This window comes from Globicephala melas, chromosome 13 (genome assembly GCF_963455315.2).
Source record: "Globicephala melas chromosome 13, mGloMel1.2, whole genome shotgun sequence".
NCBI classification, from domain to species: domain Eukaryota; kingdom Metazoa; phylum Chordata; class Mammalia; order Artiodactyla; family Delphinidae; genus Globicephala; species Globicephala melas.
The window spans coordinates 80,085,868-80,108,126 of record NC_083326.1 but is presented as its reverse complement, the minus strand read 5'-3'; the positions used below and the strand labels follow the sequence as shown (position 1 = coordinate 80,108,126).

Below are 22,259 nucleotides of genomic sequence, written 5' to 3'. Positions count from 1 at the left end.
TTAGGTGCAAGGTTAGATTGTTTATTTGAGATGTTTTCTGTTTATTAAGGTAGGAATATATTGCTATAAACTTCCCTCTTAGAACTGCTTTTGCTGCATCCCATAGGTTTTGGGTCCTCGTGTCTCCATTGTCATTTGTTTCTAGGTATTTTTTGATTTCCTCTTTGATTTCTTCAGTGATCACTTGGTTATTAAGTAGTGTATTGTTTAGCCTCTGTATGTTTGTATTTTTTATAGATCTTTTCCTGTAATTGATATCTAGTCTCAGCGTTGTGGTCGGAAAAGGTACTTGTTACGATTTCAGTTTTCTTAAATTTACCCAGGCTTGATTTGTGACCCAAGATATGATCTATCCTGGGGAATGTTCCATGAGCACTTGAGAAAAATGTGTGTTCTGTTGTTTTTGAATGGAATGTTCTATAAATATCAATTAAGTCCATCTTGTTTAATGTATCATTTAAAGCTTGTGTTTCCTTATTTATTTTCACTTTGGATGATCTGTCCATTGGTGAAAGTGGGGTGTTAAAGTCCCCTACTATGATTGTGTTATTGTCGATTTCCCCTTTTATGGCTGTTAGTATTTACCTTATGTATTGAGGTGCTTCTATGTTGAGTGCATAAATATTTACAGTTGTTACATCTTCTTCTTGGATCGATCCCTTGATCATTATGTAGTGTCCTTCTTTGTCTCTTGTAATAGTCTTTATTTTAAAGTCTAGTTTGTCTGATACGAGAATTGCTACTCCAGCTTTCTTTTCATTTCCATTTGCATGGAATATCTTTTTCCATCCCCTCACTTTCAGTCTGTTTGTGTCCTGAGGTCTGAAGTGGGTTTCTTATAGACAGCATATATATGGGTCTTGTTCTTGTATCCATTCAGCCAGTCTGTGTCTTTTGGTGGGAGCATTTAATCCATTTACATTTAAGGTAATTATCGATATGTATGTTCCTTTTCCCATTTTCTTAATTGTTTTGGGTTTGTTATCTATTCAGCATGTATTTATTATGCACCTGCTATGTGCCTGGCACTATGCTATGTTCTTAGGTGCATTGAATACCTCCATCAACGTAGATGCAAATCCAGTTATTTCAGTGACCTACTAATATCTTTTTTAAAGCAAAAAACAAGAAAAAATCATGTTTTATGAGGATCAAAAAAGGGACTTTTTCCATAAGGTACAAGAGAGGGGAGAATTAATCCCCCAAGATAGATGTGGTCACATACTTGATAATCTTTAGATTATATAATCCTTTAAAATGTGGCATCCAGATTTTGAGCTAGTTCTCTATTCTCTTTCCAGTGCTCCTATTAGAGGTGCATTGAACCTTCTTATTCTCTGTCTCCTTTCTCTTTGTCTCTGTGTATTGCATTCTGTATCAGCACTTCTCCAACTGCAGTGTGCTCACAAATCACCTGGGGATCTTTTTAGAATGTAGGTGCCGATTCAGTGGGCATGGTGTAGGGCCTGCCATTCTGTATTTCTAACCAACTCCCTGGTGGTGCTGTTGATGCTGCAAGTCTACAGATCACACCTTGTGAAGCATGGTTCTATGTGATTTCCTCAGATCTATCCGCTAGTTCATCAGCTTTCTCTTTAGCTGTGTCTACTCTGTTTAATGCACCCAGTGAGTTTTAAATTTTAAATTCCGCAATCATGTTTTTCATTTTTAAAAGTTCCATTTGGTTCCTTTCAAATGTGCTTTGTCTTTTCTCCAGAGTATCTTGTTCTTTTATTAGAATTTCTACTCATTTACCTTGATCATGAATGAAAATTTATTTTATGGTCCATTTTAGGTTGTTCTCTTATCTGCAGTTTTTTGGGGGCTAATTCTCCCACTTTTGTATCTGCTGATGCTCCTTCGTGGTAGTTTGGGTGGTTTCTTTTTTCTTGTTATGTGTAGCTGTTGGTTTTTACTTTTTATTGTGAACTCATTTCTAGTTGGGAGTGTGTGTGTGTGTGTGTGTGTGTGTGTGTGTTGGAGTGAGAGAGGGAGGGAGGGAGGGAGAGAAGGAGTCTTGTGTGCCCTGTGTTGTGAACGTGGTCCTACAGATTTTTCTCCACTTACATCTGCCAGTGCCCTAAGGGATCCTGGACCAATATTGCTGATAATTTCTTGGCTTATAGTTCCCTCACCATGTAGGATACTGTAAACGCAGACACCCTACCTGGGGCTACAGTTTTAATAGCTGCCCTGTTTCTCTTCTAAAGGGCTCTGGACAAGGGTGAGCATCCATCACTTTCTCTTAGGTTGAGGATTTCCACTTCACCCACTTCTCTTTGGCTTGAGGCCGTGGCTCTTTTCCCTGCCGAAATGTGGCCGCTAGAAGCCCCTCTTTTCAGAGTTTCCCATTGTACCCAACTGACTACCTGTCTAGAGGCTCTGACATTCTTAGCTTTTCATCTGTCCTGTGAGTAACTCGCTTATTACCAGCTGGGGCATTTCATGTTGACTTCTCCCTCTTATTGAAGATTACCTGGCCCTTTATCTTATCTCGACTACATGGGCTAGCCTTGAGTGTGATGGAGTTTTAAAGAGGGATCTTATTTATAGTACGGAATTTCTCAGTCATAGTTATTTCACAGAGGGTGGCTCCTGCCCCTATATTAATCATATTCCTCACTCAGAAATGGAATTCTATTTCAGTCTCCCAAAGATAAATTAGTATATAGTGGAAAGGGAATTAAACTTCTGCTAAGAATGAAATGGTACGATTAACACAAACATCCACGTGAGTGTCTGTGTCTTGTGCAGGAAAGAATACTCAACACAGACTCTGCTGTGCCTCACTAGCCTTCTGACTGCAGGATCTGTCATAAACATCTGTCATGTGGGCAGTAACAGCAGCAGGTAGTCTTTTTTTTTTTTCATCGATCTTTATTGGAGTATAATTGCTTCACAATACTGTGTTAGTTTCTGTTGCACAACAAAGCAAATCCCCTCCCTCTTGGGCCTCCTTCCCATTCTGCCTATCCCACCCCTCTAGGTCATCGCAGAGCACGGAGTCAGTCTCCCTTTGCTATGCTGCTGCTTCCCACCAGCCAACTGTTTTACATTCCGTAGTGTAAATATGTCTATGCTGCTCTCGCTTTGACCCAGCTTCTCCCTCCCACCCCAAGTCCTCAAGTCCATTCTCTACGTCTGCCTCTTTATTCCTGCCCTAATAGCAAGTAGTCTTTATGGAGTGTTTACGGTATGCTAAGAGCTGTACCAGTAAGCAGTTTATATAGATTTCTTTCATTTAAACCTCCCAGCAGCCCTTTGAGGAAATTATCTGTATGTTGAAACTGAGGCTCAGAGAGGTTAAGGCACTTTCCCAAGGTCACAGTGCTGGTAAGTGGTGGAGCTGTGGTTTGAACCCACTTAGTCAAAGTATGTGCCACCAGCCATGATGCTTCCATATTAATATCATCTGCAAATCTCTTTCCATACATTTCCTCAGTCTTTACCTGAGTTTCCTTATTTTGGGATGGGAAACTTCTCTTTTTTATCCTCATGAAGTATAATTTCCATTAAAAGGTGTTTTTTTTTCTTTTTTTTTTGCTTTAATAAAAGATATTGGGTAATTGAAATCCGATTGGATTTGAGCCCATGTTGATGGAAAGTACACATGGGAGGTGGGCTGAAGCATTCAGTGTAATTTTTCTTTCCATCAACTAATTTTTAACATGTTAAGCAAGTAGATTCTGACACAGGGAAGATTTAAATTCTCTTGAGAGCTTCGAGGTGTTAAATAATTTTCGTGAAGTGTACATTTTACGTTTTTCAGTCTCCTACCACATCTCAACGCACCTGAGTTCTGAGAATGTTCTTTTTTGCATTTCCCGGGAGCTGCCAGACCTCCTCATTCTGGCTTCATCTCCTGCCGCTCCACATCCCTTCACCTTTGTCTCCTTCCTGATGCTGCCTGCTGCTCCCGATGTTGTTGTTGTCATTGGGGAACTTTGGAAACAACCAGATTCTTTGGAGTCCATAAGCGGAAAATAGACTGCTGCTCCTATCTGGCACACAGCTTTTGTGCAGAAAGCAAGGAGTTAAAAAAGAAGCCTGGGCTGGGAAGCGCTGTGACAACTGTCCTAGGGGGCGCTCTCCAGAGCTCTGGCCGTGACTCATGCTGCTCTGTCACTCAGATCAGCACTGGCCCCTGCCACGCAGGTGGCCAGGCGGGGTTGCCGCCAGACCACGCACGCACAGAGTGGCGAGCATGAAGCCTGCACTGCGGGGGATGTGATGCCCGGCTCTCCAGCTTACCCGGCCCACCTACCACAGACGCCTCAGCCCGCAGCCATGGTAACGCTTCTGGCTGGCTATACCCCTGGGAGCCCACCACAGTGGGCGGCTTCCTGGTGACCGATGAACGAATGTCCAACTCCCTGACCGAGAGAGCTTAGTAGGTCCGCAGGAAGTGGAGAAGATGTAAGACGTCCTTAGCCAGGAGTCATGCCTTAATGAGGTAGGACGCAGCCATCCATCCACACCGTCAGTGCACAGGGGTGCCGTACATCATCGGGAAGAACTTTATCTGGCTGGCATTTCGTTATGCTGATTAAACTGCGGCGGATTCAGGGGCATGATCGAGCTGGGGAGGAGGGATAATGAACTAAAAAAAAAAAGAAAAAAAAGTGGTACATAAGTGCTCCGAGTATACTCATCCGGATATGAATGGGCTGGACTGCAGAGCTATCCTAACATGAGTTACATGCCTCCCAAACTCTCTCTCCTGTTCTTTTCTCTCAGTCCAGTTAATCCACGAAATGTAGAAATTCCATCTTATCCCAGTGATTAGCACTAAATATTAATAATTTGGACCTGTCTGGAAGAGGAAATAAAAAGGTTTAGGTCATCTGGTACACCAGCACCAGCCATCTGATGCTCTGTAGCATCATTCTGGAAATATCAGGAACGAGTGGCTTGCTCAAACGAGTTCCCCAAGTGCTTTTTGTTCTACCAAGTGACCTGTTTGAGTTTACCCTTCAGTTTACCCCAGCAGGGAAGGCAGCCCGTCTGCGGGTTGGTGGCCATGTTGGCAGGGAAGGGGTTAATCTCTTGTTGCTGTAAGAGCCGAGCAGAGGCTGGGTCTGCCTGTGTGTGAGCTAGATTGAAAGCAGGCGCTGCAGTGCCATCGGGAACGCTGAAGGAGTGAGACGATTTTCTTCTCCGCAACAGTGTTGAATCCGTCTGAATTTTTCTCCCCCCCCACCCCTTCTTGTTTTTCTTTAACCAGCTCCTCCCCCCTTCGTTCCCACCCTCAAGTCTGATGATGACACCTCCAATTTTGATGAACCAGAGAAGAATTCGTGGGTTTCATCCTCTCCGTGCCAGCTGAACCCCTCAGGTTTCTCAGGAGAAGAACTGCCGTTTGTGGGGTTTTCGTATAGCAAGGCACTGGGAATTCTTGGTAGATCTGAGTAAGTGAAATTTTGACTTTTCTAAGGGACCTGCATTGATGCAAGGCATAGAGCCCAAAGGTGGCGGCGGTGGCAGTGGCAGCCTGGGGGGAGTGCAGTGGAGGAAAGCTGTTAACCAGCTTGCGTTTGGAAGGCAGTTGACCTGGTTGGGCTTTGGGAGGGGTAGACTGTTCATATTCTCATTTTTGCTGTGTTCAAGGTACCTCTTCCTGTCCATAGCATCATAATTGTCAATCGAGTACTTTGGGTTAGTTTTTCAGTCTTTGGTCTTCTTTAGAGGGGAGGAGATAGTGGGAGATACCTAGCAGTGCAGAGCCTCGGTGAAGGGAGGAACGTGCAGGGTTAAGATGAGCTGTCTATCTATTTTTCCATCTGTGTAGCCCTCTATCTCTCAGGTGGGTGGATGGAGGTTGCTCTCTTGGCAGTATTGAAAGAATCCTAAAATCCGTTTCTCACGAGCCAAAGGCTTCCCGATGGGGTTACCTGAGCTGCAAGTGGCTGTACCAGAGCTCTAACAGAGAGATGGTACTTGGCTCAGCTCAAAGTCTGCTGCAAGACTGGGGAATCCGGCAGCTGAGCCTCTGAGCCGGCAAAGCACTGGCAGCCAGAGAGAGCCCCGTTACTGTGAGCCACCAGGAGGGAGTATGATGTAGCCGAGTCATTGATTCACAGAAACTGGGCTTCACAAGGGAAAAAACAAACCGGGAGACTAGAAAATGGAAGTATAAATATTACTGTAAACCTCTTGACATGATCAGTCTTTCTCCATTCTTGAAAAAGCTAAAGAAAAACGCATTAGTATGGCACTTGGGACTTGGGGATGGGGTTGGGCGGGGGGAGGTCCCTGGCTTCCAGCCTCCTGGAATTTCTCTAAAATGCAGTAGCCTCTGTGGATGTCAGAGCTCAGTGTCTTGCTTCGTTCTCCTGATCCGATGACATTCTGCGTTCAGAGGTTCAAGTTCCCTGGGAAGGTCTTGGACTGGCTGTGTTATTCCCCCGATGCCACAGCTCCCTCACTTGGAGCCTCTCGGGGTAATGTTGGGTGATCGGTCGCTGCCCACTTAGAAAACAAGCAGAATTTGATCTTCCCTTGGCAGCATTTAGTCCTGATTTGTTGTGCTCGTAGCTCAGATATTGAATTGAGGGGATGTCATGTAGATTCTTGGATAGTGTCTCCCCATGGGTGCTATTTTGACAGTAATGTTCCTGGAAAGATTTCAGACAACTGGGGGGAACTGGGCACTTGATGGGAGGTAGCGTTGTGGGCTGCGATAGAATTTGAGAGAGCTGTTTGTGTTGCAAGAGACCGAAGGGACCCTTCTTTCCTTTCTCCCTGGTGGCTGGGATTAAAATTGGGGGTTGGATTTTGGTGGTGTTGGCTGTACCTTTTGGGCTAATTTGCTCTGCATCCCCAAAGCAATCTAGATAATGGGAGGAGAGGCAGAAAGCTCACTAGCTGTTGAATGTGCCATCAGATGGATTTGAAATGGCCCAGCAGGGCTGGGACGTTTTGTACCAGCATCGAAGAGCAGGGCAGAATTGGAGGCCCAATGTTAAAGGATGTATGGTTAGTGGGCAGCTTAACCTTGACACACACAGCACGGTGAAGGTCACCTGTCGGACTGGACGGAGGTGCGTGGAGAGTTCTAGTTCTGGTTAGCAGTGGGCGAGCTGGCTCAGAATGAAAGCTTGCTTGGGGTGCTAATCAATGATCTGAAAAACCAGGAAGGACGTGAGGGAATAAGATTTCAGGGGCAAAGGCAGAATGATGTGAGGGCTCTCAGGCATTGCAATTAATCGGAAGCAGTGTGTGATTAATTGCTTATTTTTCAGGAAGACTGTAATTGCATCTTTCTGCTTCTCACAGAAAGCTCAGGGAGCTCTCCGATAGGGGCCTCTCAGTATTAAGGCCCAGGCACTCGATAAATATTTGTTGTTTTAATTTACTCATGATCCTTTCCCCCTAGATTGTGTTTATATTGCTCACTGTATTTGAAGATATGCTGTTTTACCTTTGGTAGTTCAAAATATATCTCTAGAGCATAAAATGAGCTTCTGTTCATGCCCCGACAGAATGCTTAAGATTCTCATAAAAAAGAAAAAAAAGTCCATGCAAACAAAACCGTGTATTTTTTATGAGGAAGATGGAATTGAAGTATTCCTGTCTTTGGGTGGGAGAGCTTTAATTGCCCTTTCCGTGGCAATTTGGGGTTGGAATCAGAATGATCTCCCTTCATCTTATATCTTACAATGTGATCTTGCTGTTGGATTTGTTTATTCTGCCAGGGACAGCCCTATGGGTGAAACCTCCAACATCATTTTGGAAATTCACCCCACCTGTTGGATGTAGGTGACCCTGGACGTATTGGATCATCATTGTTTAGAAATTCAATAGAAAAGATGCAGTGATGAAATTACTTAGAAGCCCCTGCAGTTTTGTAAACATATAGTTAACAAAATTCATTTGGAGGTTGGGGGGGAATTTTCTGGGACGCCACCATTGCCACCAGGGACCTGGTATTTCTGAGTTTCTACTTCTCCCCTCCCTGTTTCAGCATCACAGGTTTTTATTTACACACATTGATTACCTGTACTGTTACTCACTCTTTACACCACCAAGGAAATTGCAGATGCTGCTCTACTGCGTTGGAAAAAACTGACCCCAGATCTGTTACCAGTGAAAAGAATTAAATGTTCAGAGGTGGAGCTGAATGAAAGAGGAGTTTTCACAGAGACTGGCAGTGAGAATGATTTTAATTGTTGCATTTGCTCATCACTTTTTAGGATTCTTTTTTGGGACCCCAGAATATTTTTAAGCCAGCCATTGAGTGCGTCATTTTAGGTTTCACAGGAATCTTGATCTCAGCATTCTGTGTCTGAGGTGTAGTGGGAATTCCTTGCAGCTTGAGTTGGAGGGCACGGGAGAGATCCTACAGAACTAGTTTTGGTCGTCTTTGGGGTGGGATGAGGGCAAAGTTAGTGCAAATCTGGTGCCTCTTTCTTTTTAACCAACAATGACCCAAACTAAATCCCTAAGCTCTGAATGCCTGGGTGTTGCTCTGAGCCTCTGTTGGCTTGAATTTTACACGGGTGGGATAGTAACAGAAATCAGTGTGTTAAAAGTTTAAAAATATAATGGATCCTAGCCCTCCTCCCTCCTCTTTCAGCGTGGGGTACATTTTTTTTTAGGTCCCTCTCCTTCTTCCTAGAAGCAGTGCATCTCTGCAAACCTTCAGTATAAACTCTAGAAGGAAAAAGCCATTTGGTTTTATATTTTGTGTTAGTTTTTACGCATGCTGGTTTTATGCTTTTGGAGACGCTGGCAATCTTAGAGGACCAATGGGATTTCGATGAGACTGGAATCTGTGGGATGACAGTGTCTGAATAGGCTATATTTAGCCCCCCTGTTGGGGGCTTTCTTTTTTGACTCAGGGCTTTTTCCTTTCCTTTTGGGTGGATCTGAAAATTTATTCTTGGAACCAGCCATCCAAACACTGTGACTGTGGAAGAGTGAAAAATGGCTTCCACCAATGCCTTTCCAGATTTTCAGAGAACCAGTTTCGGGTGCCTCTTCCTTGCTCTACTGAGGCCTCTTTGCATATGTCAGTTTCCTCAACTGCAAGGTGAAGTAATAATGATACTTGCCTCTTAGGGCTGTTTTGAGGATTATGTGAAATATGGAAAGCACTTGTTCTAGTCCCTGGCACATGGAAAAGTCACACGGAATGTCCACTGTTATTATTTTTGTTATTACCACTACACTAGTCTCTATATGCATGCATGCACTAGTCTCTATATATGTGAAGAAGATACGGAAAGAACTCAGCAATAGTTAAATAGCCCAAAGTCATGCCAGACCAGAAACCCAGCTCCCCAGGCCCTGAGAACTTTCCGCTAGTGATGCTTGAACATCCTGATCCACCACAAGTTCATGTGCAGCCTCCAGATCCCTGTAGCTTAAAGGTGGTTGTTGGGTGGAGTGGACTGGGGGCCAGAATTTGAAGGCCCAGTCCCAGAATGGGTTCCTTCCTATCCAGTTAAACAAGCATATGTGTGAAATACTTCATGGGACACAAAGCAAACACCCTGACTGCAGAATATCGTGTAAACATTGGATGTCTAAGTGCTTTAGGAGAGGTGGGAGGGGAAGGCAAAAAATCTGACATGGGGGCACTTAATGGGTAATGCCAATTCCCAGTTCTTGCCAAAGTACAGTGATCACCTTTGTTGGAATATCTGTCTGTTTCCCCACGTCGGCTGTGATCTCAAAGGCAGGGCTGGGTCTTATTCACCCTGGTTTTCCTGGAGCACAGGACATTATAGACCCTCAGAAAACACAGGTGTTGGAACTGAGTTTATAAGTGGACTAATGGAAGGTAGAATATTTGCCTCAACTTCTTAGAAGACAGTGGAGAGGCACATAGAATTTCAGGTGGGCAGGGAGATAAGAGCAGCTTATCCTTGCAGGGTACTGACTCTGTACCAGGCTCTGAGCCAATCACTTTACACAGGTTAACTCACTTAAACTGCACAACAGCCCCCAAGGAAGGTACCGTCGTCATTCCCATTTTACAAGTGAGGAAACGGAGGCGCAGAGAGAGCCTAAGCAACTTGCCCAAGGTCACATGGCTCCCGGCGGCTCAGCCAGGACTTGAACCCAGGCAAGTTGGCTCCAGGGTCTCTTAGCCACTGTGCTAGGCTGCCAAATAAATGCCACAGGCAAGAGAAATGGGCACATTTATGTGGGGTCCCCAGGTTCACGTGCTTTTCAGAAGCAGAAGCCCATCATGGGCAGTGACTGAGCAGTGGGGTGGGGCAGGGTGGGATGAGAGCTGACGGCGGTGGAAAGGCTGGGCTTGTTTTCAGCCTCTGCAGGTTTATTGAGTAGGTGGACTGTGTAGCTCTTGGATGTTTCTGCCTTCTTCCTCTTTTCATTTAGAGGCTCTCACTTTGTGTGTGTGTGTACATGAACACACGCATACACACTCTCTCCCCAGAGTTTTCATTTGCTTGAGTGTAAGCTTGGCGAGGACAGGGGACTGCATTGACCTTGCCTTCCACTATCCCTTCAGGCCTATCATAGACAAGCCACTCAGTAAGCACTGGGTGGATCGATTCAAGTCATTTTTATGGCCGCAGCTCTCAATTTGTTGACGAGTCTGAGACCCGTGTCTGTTGATGTCTACGTTTTGTACTTCACTGCTTCCCACCGTCCATGCCGGGAGGACTTATTCCAGCGGAAGATGGCCTGAACTCTCCCATCAGTCCTTCTTACTTTTCACTGAAATACTTGGGGGTGGGGGGGTGATCTTCCCTTAAAAACTCTGTTCCTTTCCACCTCCAGCCCAAGGCTGTCTGTCATTGTGCGCACTGCCTACAGATCCCTATGGCAAACAGCCTCACCTGTGTTTTGATTGTTTGAACAGTAGCAGAATCTGCTCTGGTTCCCAAAGGTATGCATCATCTGTACCTCCCAAATCAGTTACAAAACCTTCCCCAGCTCCTGCCCGTGGACACTGCCCTAAGTGCCCCATGCTGTTTCCACCCCACGGTCATCCCGACCAGGTGCCTAAGACTCGCCTCTGTATATTTTGTGGGGTTTTCTCCTCTTGCTCAATTTCTTCTCTAAGTCAAGCACATCTTGTTCTTCTTGCCTTATTCTGTTCTCTATTTAGACTGTGTGTGCTCGCCTCGCAGGCCTGGCAGGACCATTCTGCCGCCTTCTCATTTGTCTTAAAGGTACCTTTAGGAAATCCGATCCAAGCGCTACCAGCCCAGTCCTGAGGATTAGGCTCCAGAAGATCTGCCTTTTTTTGCTGGTCTACACATGCTGATTCGCATGGTTGCCTCGGATCCCTTAAGAAGACAGTAATTGACTAACTGGTGCTGTATGTTCCCAATCTCGGTGCCAGTTTGGCAAGTGTCCCTTCCCCTAAGTGAATTTCTCTCGGTTCTCTCTGTTTTACTTGTCTTGAGTCTCCTGACCTCTCTCACCTTCCTTTCTCTGACGAACTTCCTGAAAGAATAGCCTACCCTCAATGCCTCTTTTCCAGCCTCTCCAACTCTATGAAAATCACTGTCTCAGAAGCCACGGATTCCACCCAGCCACTGTGTTTAGTGGTTGCCACCCCACCACATGATACCATTAGTTGCCACGAGTGTCTTGAAACTTTCTCCTTTCTTCTCTTCCACGTTATGGAAACTTGGTTTTCCCTCCTTCCTCTCTGACTGCTGTTCTCCCTGTTCCGTGTCTGTTTCAGGCCGCCCTTGAGATGTTGCACCATCCCCTAAAGCTCCACCTTAGTTGTTTTTTTAGCCTGTTCGGGGTGATCTCATTGAGTCCATTGACTGTCACTCTCACTTCCCCATGGCCTTCCTCCCCCCCATGGCCTTCCTCCCACTGTGCCCTGCTCATCATCACCAGAATGTCCTACTAGCGTCTCTCCATCCCTGTTCCCAGCACAGACTCACTTGCTCACTCAGTAAGCCACTCGGTACCAGTTTAGTTTTCCTCATTTCATTTAAGAAACTACCACTTTCTCTACCTTTCTAGGCAAGGAAACGGAGTCATCTTAAACTATTTTTCATCTCCCCCACCATCTCATCAGTTGCCGAGTTTTCGAAGTTGTGCCTCTTGCGTGTATGCCCGGGTTTCTGTCCCCACCGCCACCCCTCATTGAGTTCTGGACTACTGCAGTAGCCTCCTGACTGATTCATCTGCCTCCCGTTTTCCCCGGTCTAATCCATTCTCTACAGAGGGTGGAATTCTCCCAAAGCACATGTTGGATGATGTCATTTTCCTGCTCAGCCCTTCAGTAGCATCACGATGTGCACAGAATTAATGACCACTCCTGAGCTGGGTGTTCAAGCCTGGTGTGCCAAGACCCCAGCCTGCCTTCTCACTCACCCCTCCTCCTTGTGCCCTGTGTCTGGCCCAGCTGCTCAGCGCTCATCGAGGTTGGGGATGGTGTCTTCCACACTTTGCATGCAGCGGAGCCTTGCCTCTGGCAGGCCTTCAGTGAACATTTGTCAGATTGAACTAGAAGTGGCCAGGGATTATTCCAATTCTTCTGCACAGTTTATACAGCTGCTCATGGACGCTGTCGTCTCTTGAGTACTTCCTGTGCGCCCAGCACTGTGCCGAATGCCCCTTCACGTGAGTTGTCCATTAAGTCGTCACAATCTCACCATAACTGTATGAGGTAGCTGGTATTATCCTCATTTTACAGAGGAGGACTCTGAGGCTCAGCAAGGTTAGGTTACTTGCCTGAGGTTTTGCAGGTAGTAACAGATCTGAGACTTAGACCCATAGCCTGGACCACTACACTGCCCTGCCTCTAACAATCCTGACTCTGCTAGACTGTGCAGGATCGACGGACTAGCCTAATAATAAGGGCGAAAGAGATGACTTTACTGAGAACTCACTGTACCAGACACTACTCTAAGGGCGTGATGAACATTCTCATTTAATCCCAGTGGTAACCCGTTGTTTTACAGACAAGGAAACTGATCAAGAAGCTTGGGTTACTTCTTTTTTTTTTTTTTTAAGGAACATTTATTTATTTATTGGCTGCGTTGGGTCTTCGTTGCTGCACGCGGGCTTTCTCAAGTTGCGGCTAGTGGGGGCTACTCTTCGTTGCAGTGTGCAGGCGGTGGCTTCTCTTGTTGTGGAGCACGGGCTCTAGGAATGCAGGCTTCAGTAGTTGTGGCACGTGGGCTCAGTAGTTGTGGCTTGCGGGTTCTAGATTGCAGGCCCAGTAGTTGTGTCGCCCGGGCTTAGTTGCTCCACGGCATGTGGGATCTTCTTGGACCAGGGCTCAAACTCGTGTCCCCTGAATTGTCAGGCAGATTCTTAACCACTGCATCACCAGGGAAGCCCGCTTGGGTTACTTCTTAAGTTCACTCGCCATGCGTGTGGCAGTTGATGGCCAACTTTTCCAGCTTTTAACTTTAGAGCTGATACAAGCATTCTTTGTTTTGGGGGACGGAATGTTGCAAGTCTAGGCTTTGGGACCAGGCAGATGTAGGTTCAAGTCAAGGCTCCTTGCCTCACTAGCTGTGCAAACAAGGCACTTGACCTCTCAGCATCACTTCCGTTACGTATAAAGTGGGGGTTATTCGTGCCAACCTGCTGGGTTTATCGTGGGGTCACGCAGAGCATGTAGTGTTAGTGCCGGGAGCAGAGTGGGTGTTCATTTCATATTTGTTGTTGTTATTTAGGGGTGAAGGTGGGCCCAGGGGTGCTTTTGAGTCTCTTTTCTTCCCCGCTCCTCTTTATAAAGACATCTTGCTGGTTTCTGCCCATTGAGAGAATCAGGCTCCGTGGGGGTGCCTGACAGATTTCCTAATGTCTCTATCCAATTTTTTGCTCAGAATGGAGTCTGTGATGTGTTGGTTGGCTATACCTTCTGTAAAACACACTGCAGGCTCCTGATAGGACCTAGTTCCAGCGGGGTCTGGAACTCGGTGCTGGGGGAGGTGGACGTGTGCCGTGGCCAGCCTGGAGGTCACGTACTCCCACCCACCCTCCAGTGCTTGAGCGTCCCCTGGATGGGACAGCATGTGTGTCATCGTGACAGTGCCATCCAGAACCAATACTGAGCATTTCCCGTGTGAGGGCCAGAGCGCTTTCTCAAGTCAGCATTGATTCAGCTCACTTCTTATTTTGGAACTCTTTGTCCCACTGTGACCTTTAAACTGAGACTGCCTGGGGCACGAAGTGCTTGGCACATTCATTCATTCGTTCATTGTAAAACATGTAGTTCTAAGCCTTGTGGCATGACTGAGCAAGATAGATAAGGTCCCTGCCCTTGGGAGGCTAACATTCTGTGCAGGGAGACAGAGGATAAGTAAGTTCATGGGTAAGACGTTTTTCAGATGGTGGGAAGTGCTCTGAAGAAATCTGAACCTGGGTGGGCAATGGCTGGGAACCAGCACTTTAGTCCCTGAGGCTGGCACTAGCCCATGGGTGTCCAGTGGGTGTCCAGAAAGCACGTTGGAGTAGCCAGAGCTTCCGGTTGCACGGGGGAAGTGGTCCGAGAAGAGGTAGGCAGGGCCTTTGGTTTTGGATTTTGCTCTATTTGCAATGAGCAGGAAGCCTTTGCAGGATTTTGAGTAGGGACGTGGAGGGTCTGGTTCTCATGGTACAGAGAGGCCCTCTGATCACGGTGTGGTGGACAGCAGGATGACAAGAGTCGGCTTCAGGGAGATGGGTTAAGTTACTGCAGCCATCCAGGCAAGAGGTGGTGGTATACCAGTGAAATTAACCTGCGAAGCTAGGCACTGGCTTAGAGGTGGGGTCTGTATTAGGAATCACGTAACTATACTTTAACTAATAGCGTGAGTTTTAATACATGATTCTTGAGTCATTCCAAAGCATATGTTCTTATTCAGCTGGAGACCACTGCTCTGTGTGTGTGTGTATGTGGTGTGTGTGTGGGTTGGCAAGGAGGTGCCCCAAAGCTAGCTAGATTCAGAAGCTTTTTAGAAGAGCCGTATTTTGGGGGCAGTAGTCCCCCCTTACCTTCTGGGAACATGTCCCAAGACCCCCAATGGATGCTTGAAACAGCGTGTAGTGCCGAACCCTCTCTATCTACTTTTTTCCCTATACATACCTACATACCTATGATTAAGTTTAATTTACAAATTAGACACAGTAAAAGGGTATCAGAATTGCCACATCACTACTCTTGGGCTTTGGGGCCATTATTAAGTATAATAATGAACACAGGCACTGCGATGTTTCGACAGTCAATCCGATAACTGTATCTTGGCTAGCCGGTAGCGTATACAGCATGGATAGGCTGGATAAAGGGATGAATAACGTCCCAGGTGGGACAGAGCAGGGCAGCGCAAGATTTCATCATGCTGCTCAGATCGGTGCTCAATTGAAAGCTTATAAATTGTTTATTTCTAGAATTTTCCATGTAATATTTTTGGGCCACAGTTGACCATGAGTATATGAAACCATGAAAAGTGAAACTGTGGATCAGGGGGGACTACTGTATTTCCAAGTGTTCATGATGGACACCAGTGTGTATTTTTAAACGGGCTTATAAAGTTAGTTCATAAATTTCAGAATGCTCAATCTTAAAAGCCAATATATTTTTGGAACAGAATGCTGATGAGTGTTTTATTTTTTGCACCATATTACATCTTGCGCTTGCGTGTATTTTTAGTGCCGTTGGCCACAATTAAGGTAGAGCTCTCAACTGAGCTAATTTCGATTCCCTCATTTTAGCCTCCAAGTATCCATTCTTGGTTATCTCAAGAATATCTGTGATTTGTGATCGATGTGATCTGTGATGTGAAGGCATGTCTTGCAGGCTTGGGATTCTCTTCCTAAGGAAATAAATGGATGGCTTGATGCTTAAGCATGATCTTAGTTATTACCGTAGTGATAGAGAGAACTCAGCACATGTACCTTCTTTTAGGTTGGAAATACAGATTGTATTCTCTTTTGATATGACGTATTCTATTGATAGCTTTATTAAGGACATTGTTTTTGAGTTATGGGAGTTATTTATAGACATTGAAAAAACTGCATCTTGTCATTTTTCCTTAAACGTTGAGGTTACATGTAAAAGCAATTTTTAGGTCACATCGAACACATTTTAAGAAAACGTTCTTTCTGCTGCAGCAGTAACGACCAAGCCCCACATTCCCTCTGTGTCATATACCATTACCTCTATTAATACTCTTTGGACCTCTATAATTATAAAGCACATGTGTATATCAGGGAGAGATGTTGATTTCGGAGTAAATTTTTCTAGAAAATAGAAGCTGGAAAAAAAAGGAAAACCCAAACTTGGCTTTGTGCTTGAAGAGACAGCACTGCTGTGTGTGGGTGGGTGGCTGCATGCACCCGCTGCTCAGAAGTGCCTTTTCTCTCCATGGGGACAACGGGCTGTGTATCAAAGATGCAGCCAGGAGGAGTAGGCAAGCAATGTGTGGGCAGGCTGCATATTCTTTTGTTAGCATCCTCATTGTACTGCATCTCATCAAGCCCAGAGCGTGAACCAGCCTGGACCTGTAAAATCTGTACTGTCCTATTTAATTACCCCCCGAGCCACTAAGTGATGGAGGAAGAGTTGCTCTCGTGCGTGAGTTGAGCCGTTTCTGGGGGGTGGCTGTGGACTGACCTGGCATATGGATGTTCTTGGGTACCCAGGCTGTCCCGGCCTTGGAGTCGCCCTCCCAGCATTGCACACAGCTAGTCACGGGTAGAAGCTACCTTCCCTTGCACGATCCATTTCCCCATCCTCTTTGACTTCGCTCCTCCGAGTCTCTGGGGCAGTTTTCTTGGGTTTCTTTTCTTGGGTTTGTCCGAGGCCGTCCAGCCAAAAAGTAGCAGAGTTGGGATTCCCATGACTTGATGGGTTGCAGAGCCCAACTTTGAACCAAAACCCAGCTCTCCTGCCCATCACCTGTACCCTAGTCATCCTAATGTGGTTGATAGGAGAATGTAGAGGCCATAGGGTAAGCTGTTCCTTAGCCTCAGTGCCACAGGATAATAATGCCCTCCTTAGAGGATTGTTGGAGGATTCAGTGAGGTTACCCCTAAAGTACCAAGCACAGTGCCTGACGTTGTGCTCAATAAATGGGCGCTATTCTTGATAATAAAGGTGGTGGCATTAATTCTCTCTCCTACATTGCTACTTCTTTGAGGACAGGAATTGTGGCTTCCTTAACTTCATAGCCTCCACAGCAGAGTTTTGCAACTTGACGCTATTGACGTGTTGGGCTGGATAATTCTTTTTTGGGGGGGGTTGTCCTGTGGGTTGTAGAATTGTTGAGCAGCATCTCTAGCCTCTACCCACTAGATGTTAATAGCACTCCCACCCCCAGTCGTGAAAATCAGCAAAGTCTCCGGACATTGCCACCTGTCATATGGGAGGCAAAATTGCCCCAGTTGAGAACCACTGGTCCACACGTACCTCTTATGGGATCACAGGGCTTTTATATTCTCCCTGATGTATAAGGGATATATATATATATATATATTTTCTTTTCTTTCTATCTATCTATCTATCTTACACTCACTCATAGAAGGTGGTCAAAAAATACAGGTGTACCTTGGAGTATCACAGTATTCACTGCAGTAGGGTAAATATCGCAATAAAGCAAGTCACACAATTTTTTTTGATTTCCCAGTGCATATAAAAGTTATGTTTATGGTATACCATAGTCTATTAAGTGTGCAATAGCATTATGTCTAAACAATGTACATTCCTTAATTAAAAAATACTTGATTGCTAAAAAATGCAAACCATCACCTGAAACTTCAGTGAGTCGTAATCTTCTTGCTGGTGCAGGGTCTCGCCTCCATGCTGATGGCTGTTGCCTGATAAGGGTCATGTTTGCTGAGGGCTGGGATGGCTGTGGCAATTTCTTAAGATAAGACGACAATGAAGTCTGCTACACTGATTGACTCTTCCTTTCACAAACGATTTCTCTGTAGTGTGCAATGTTATTTGATAGCATTTTACCCATAATAGAACATCTTGCAAAACTGGAGTTAATCCTCTGAAACCCTGCTGCTGCTTTATCAGCTAAGTTTATGTAATATTCTAAATCCTGTGTTGTCATTTCAGCGGTCTTCACAGCATCTTCACCAGGAGTAGATTCCACCTCAAGAAATCACTTTCTTTGCTCATCCATAAGAAACAACTCCTAATCTATTAAAGCTTTGTCATGAGATTCCAGCAATTCAGTTACCTCTTCAGGCTGCACTTCTAAATCTAGTCCTCTTGCTATTTCCATCACATCTGCAGTTCCTTCCTCCACTGAAGTCTTGAACCCCTCAATGTCATCCATGAGGGTTGGAATCAACTTCTTCCAAACTCCGGTTCATGTTGATATTTTGACATCTTGCCATGAATCACAAATGTCCTTAATGGCATCTAGAATGGTGAATCCTTTCCAGAAGATTTTCAATTCACTTTGCCCAGATCCATCAGAGGAATCACTATCTTGCTCTGGTTTAGGCTTGGGCTTAAGGGAATGCTGTGACTGGTGTAATCATCTATCCAGACCATTAAAACTTCCCTCATGTCAGCAATAAGGCTCTTTTGCTTTCTTATCATTCATGTGTTCACTGGAGGAGCACTTTTAATTTCCTTCAAGAACTTTTCCTTTGCATTCACAACTTGGCTAACTGGCCGAAGAAGCCCAGCTTTCAGCCTGTCTCGGCTTTTGAGATTCCTTCCTCACTGAGCTTAATCATTTCTAGCTTTTGATTTAAAGTGAGTGACCTGTGACAGTTCCTTTCACTTGACCACTTAGAGGCTATTGTAGGGTTATTAATTGGCCTAATTTCAGTATCGTGACTCAGGGAATAGGGAGGCCCGAGGAGAGGGAGAGAGATGGGGAATGGCCGGAAGGGGAGGCAGTCAGAACACCCACAACATTTATTAAGTTCACTGTCTTATGTGGGTGCGGTTTGTGGTGCCTCAAAACAATTACAATACTAACATCAAAGATCACAGATCACCATAACAAGTGCAGTAAGTCCCCTACCTACGAACCTTCAAGTCGCGAACTTTCAAAGATGCGAACGTATGTTCGAATGTCCAGTCACATAAATTAGTTCACGTGTCTGGCGTACATTGTCACATACGTGCATCCTCTACTAGTGGTTGTGCTTTTGTGTACTTCACAGTACTGTATAGAGTACAGTAGTACAGTATCTTTATTTCAAGCCCCCGATGTCCAGAAGCAAGTGTAAAAGCAGCAGTGATGTAGCTGGTACTACTGTACTTTTCAGGGCACTGTGCTGTAAGATTAAAAATCTTTTCTTTATTTTTTGTGTTTGTTTTTTATGTATTATTTGTGTGAAAAGTATAAACCTGTTACAGTACAGTACTATAGAGCCGATTGTGTTAGTTGGGTAGCTAGGCTAACTTTGCTGGACTTACGAACAAATTGGACTTCTGAACGTGCTCTCGGAATGGAACTTGTTCGTATGTAGGGGACTTACTGTATAATAATAATGAAAAAGTTTGAAGTATTGTGAGAGTTACCAAAATGTGACACAGACAGGAAGTGAGCAAATGCTGTTGGAAAAATGGCGCCAATAGACTTGCTTGACATAGGGTTGCACAAACTTCCATTTGTAAAAATCCCAATATCTGTTAAGTTTGATAAAGCAAAACACAGTAAAACAAGGTATGCCCGTATCTGTTGAAGTTTGAGAATTTTGAGAACAAAGGAGAATTCTGGCAATTCTTCCTTTTTAAATTTATTTATTTTTGGCTGCGTTGGGTCTTTGTTGCTGTGCATGGGCTTTCTGCAGTTGTAGCGAGCGGGGGCTACTCTTCATTGTGGTGCACAGGCTTCTCATTGCGGTGGCTTCTCTTGTTGCAGAGCACGGGCTCTAGGTGCGCGGGCTTCAGTAGTTGTGGCATGTGGGCTCAGTAGTTGTGGCTCGCAGGCTCTAGAGCGCAGGCTCAGTAGTTGTGGCTCACGGGTTTAGTTGCTCCGCGGCATGTATGATCTTCCTGGACCAGGGCTCGAACCCATGTCCCCTGCATTGGCAGGCGGATTCTCAACCACTGTGCCATCAGGGAAGCCCTGGCAACTTTTTCTTAAGTTAGCAGGTAGACTCTGTCCCATTTCAGGGTCAACAGAAATAGTTTCTTTACAGCAATTCCATGCCCATCTCCGATAGCTTTAGATTTACAACCAATTACAGGATTTTTTGTACTTTCCTTCTCTTAAAGAAACAGTAGCATCGGCTCTTTAAATATTACCACGCTTGATGAAATGGTACTTTTCAGGATGCTTTTAGACCAGCAGAGTTGCTACTTGAAGAGGACAGTGCTGAATTTGGTAATAGTCCGGTGGCTCTGAGGCCAGCTTTGGATCAGACCTCTCAAGCTATGATTTACATCGCAGTCAATTCTAGGATAGTACAGATGTCAGCAATAATTTGCTCTTGCTTTCAAAGTCAGAAGGACGGATAATGAAAATCCTAGAAAAAGTAAGTTGTGATAATATTTCATAATATCTACTGTGGGGGGAATCTGTTCATTCAAGAAGTACATATTGAGAGCTTACTTATCATTGACACTCGTGATTGAATTGGCCTAAGTGTGTACATGAAAAATAAATAGAATACAAATACGTCAAGTTGAGTCATACCTGTCTCTAGTATATTTCTTTTATAGAAATTCATGGAAATGGCATATTTTAGTTGACTTATTAAAATGGAGGGAGTAGGAATATTCTTTAATCAGTGTCTGAAATCTGTACATTTTCTTGCAATTCATAGCTTACCATGATTAACTTCAAAATTGTGTTTCCACTGAAAGAGTGACCAAAAGTCACCAGTTAAATGGCCTGACCAAAGTGCCACCTGGAACCAAATGCTGGGGGCGGTCATACTGTGAGTTTTAAATGCCTGGACCTTAAATCACGCCTACTTTGTTCTCATTAGCACCATGGTTCTCAAGCCCATTTGTACGTTAGAATCACCTGGGAGCTTAATAAAAATGGTGTTACCCAGGCCCCACTCCCACCCTTTCTGTCTCTGATTTAATTGGTCTGGTTGGGTCCTGGATATCAGTTTCTTTTTTTAACTTTAGATTTTTTAGAACAGTTTTAGGCTCACAGCAATACTAGCAAGAGGTATAGCGATTTACCATATGCCCCCTGCCCCCCACTCATGCACAGCCTCCCGCGTTATCAACATCCCCCCCAGAGGGGTGCCTTTGTTAAAATCCCTGAACCTCCCTATTTAGGGTTCACTCTTGGTGGTGTACATTCTGTGAGTAAGGACAATGGTATGATAACATGTATCCACCATTATACTGTCACACGAGAGTTTTCACTGGCTGACATCGGTAATTTTTAAAAAGCTCTTCAAGTGATTCTAATGTGTAGCCGATCTGAAGACCAGAGTCATCCTAGAGAGCTGCAGTGACCTTTCCCCCTTCTGTCCTCATCCCCCAGCCTCATCCTCCAATCCCATTACTGTTTACGGGATTGTTGCTACAACCTGGGTTTAGTCACAGCAAACTTACCATAGCTTTTTAAAAATAAATTTATTTATTTATTTATTTATTTATGGCTGCGTTGGGTCTTCGTTGCTGTGCGTGGGCTTTCTCTAGTTGCGGCGAGCGGGGCCTACTCTTTGTTGCGGTGTGCAGGCTTCTCATTGCAGTGGCTTCTCTTGTTGCTGAGCATGGGCTCTAGGCGCGCGGGCTTCAGTAGCTGTGGCTCGTGGGCTCTAGAGCGCAGGCTCAGTAGTTGTGGTGCACGGGCTTAGTTGCTCCGCGGCATGTGGGATCTTCCCAAACCAAGGATCGAACCCATGACCCCTGCCTTGGCAGGTGGATTCTTAACCACTGTGCCACCAGAGAAGCCCCCAGCTTTTTTTTTTAAGATGTAATTTTTATTTATTCTAAAAAAAAAAATAGATTTCTTTAGCACCTTTATTCTGAAGAGACTTAATTGCCATACTTAGAACTTCTAAACAGTGAACATTTGTCAAGCATCAAAATAGCAGAATGAGGGAGTTGGACTCCGGTGATGGGGAGGGGCTGGTGCATCGTCTCCTGTGCGTGTCAGCGGATGGGGGCTGCGCATCTCCCTGATTCTGGGCCCCGTTAACAGGTGACCTAGAAAGGCTCTTTTTGGGTGAATAAGCAGTGGGCTTTGTACCCACAGGAGCACACTTTACACCCCTCTGGAGCCTGCCCTCCACCTGTCATCAAGTTTTGAGAGCCCCCTCCTGTCCCATCATCGTGCACCCATGTAATCGTTCTTCTCCAAGGGTGCTGGTTTTGTGCTCAGGCCCAGAGAGCCATGGCCCCTCTTGTCATCCCTGACTTGTGTCAGTGTGGGTGATTC

At 45.2% G+C, this 22,259-nt stretch overlaps 1 protein-coding gene across 1 annotated transcript in view; it reads left to right on the top strand.

Moving 5' to 3' along the window:
* The window catches only part of CIT (citron rho-interacting serine/threonine kinase), a 171,074-nt gene that overhangs the window by 62,616 nt on the left and 86,199 nt on the right, over positions 1–22,259 (top strand). The window contains 1 exon segment of the mRNA XM_030860370.2: positions 5,225–5,408. Within this exon segment, the coding sequence (XP_030716230.2) occupies positions 5,225–5,408 (184 nt within the window).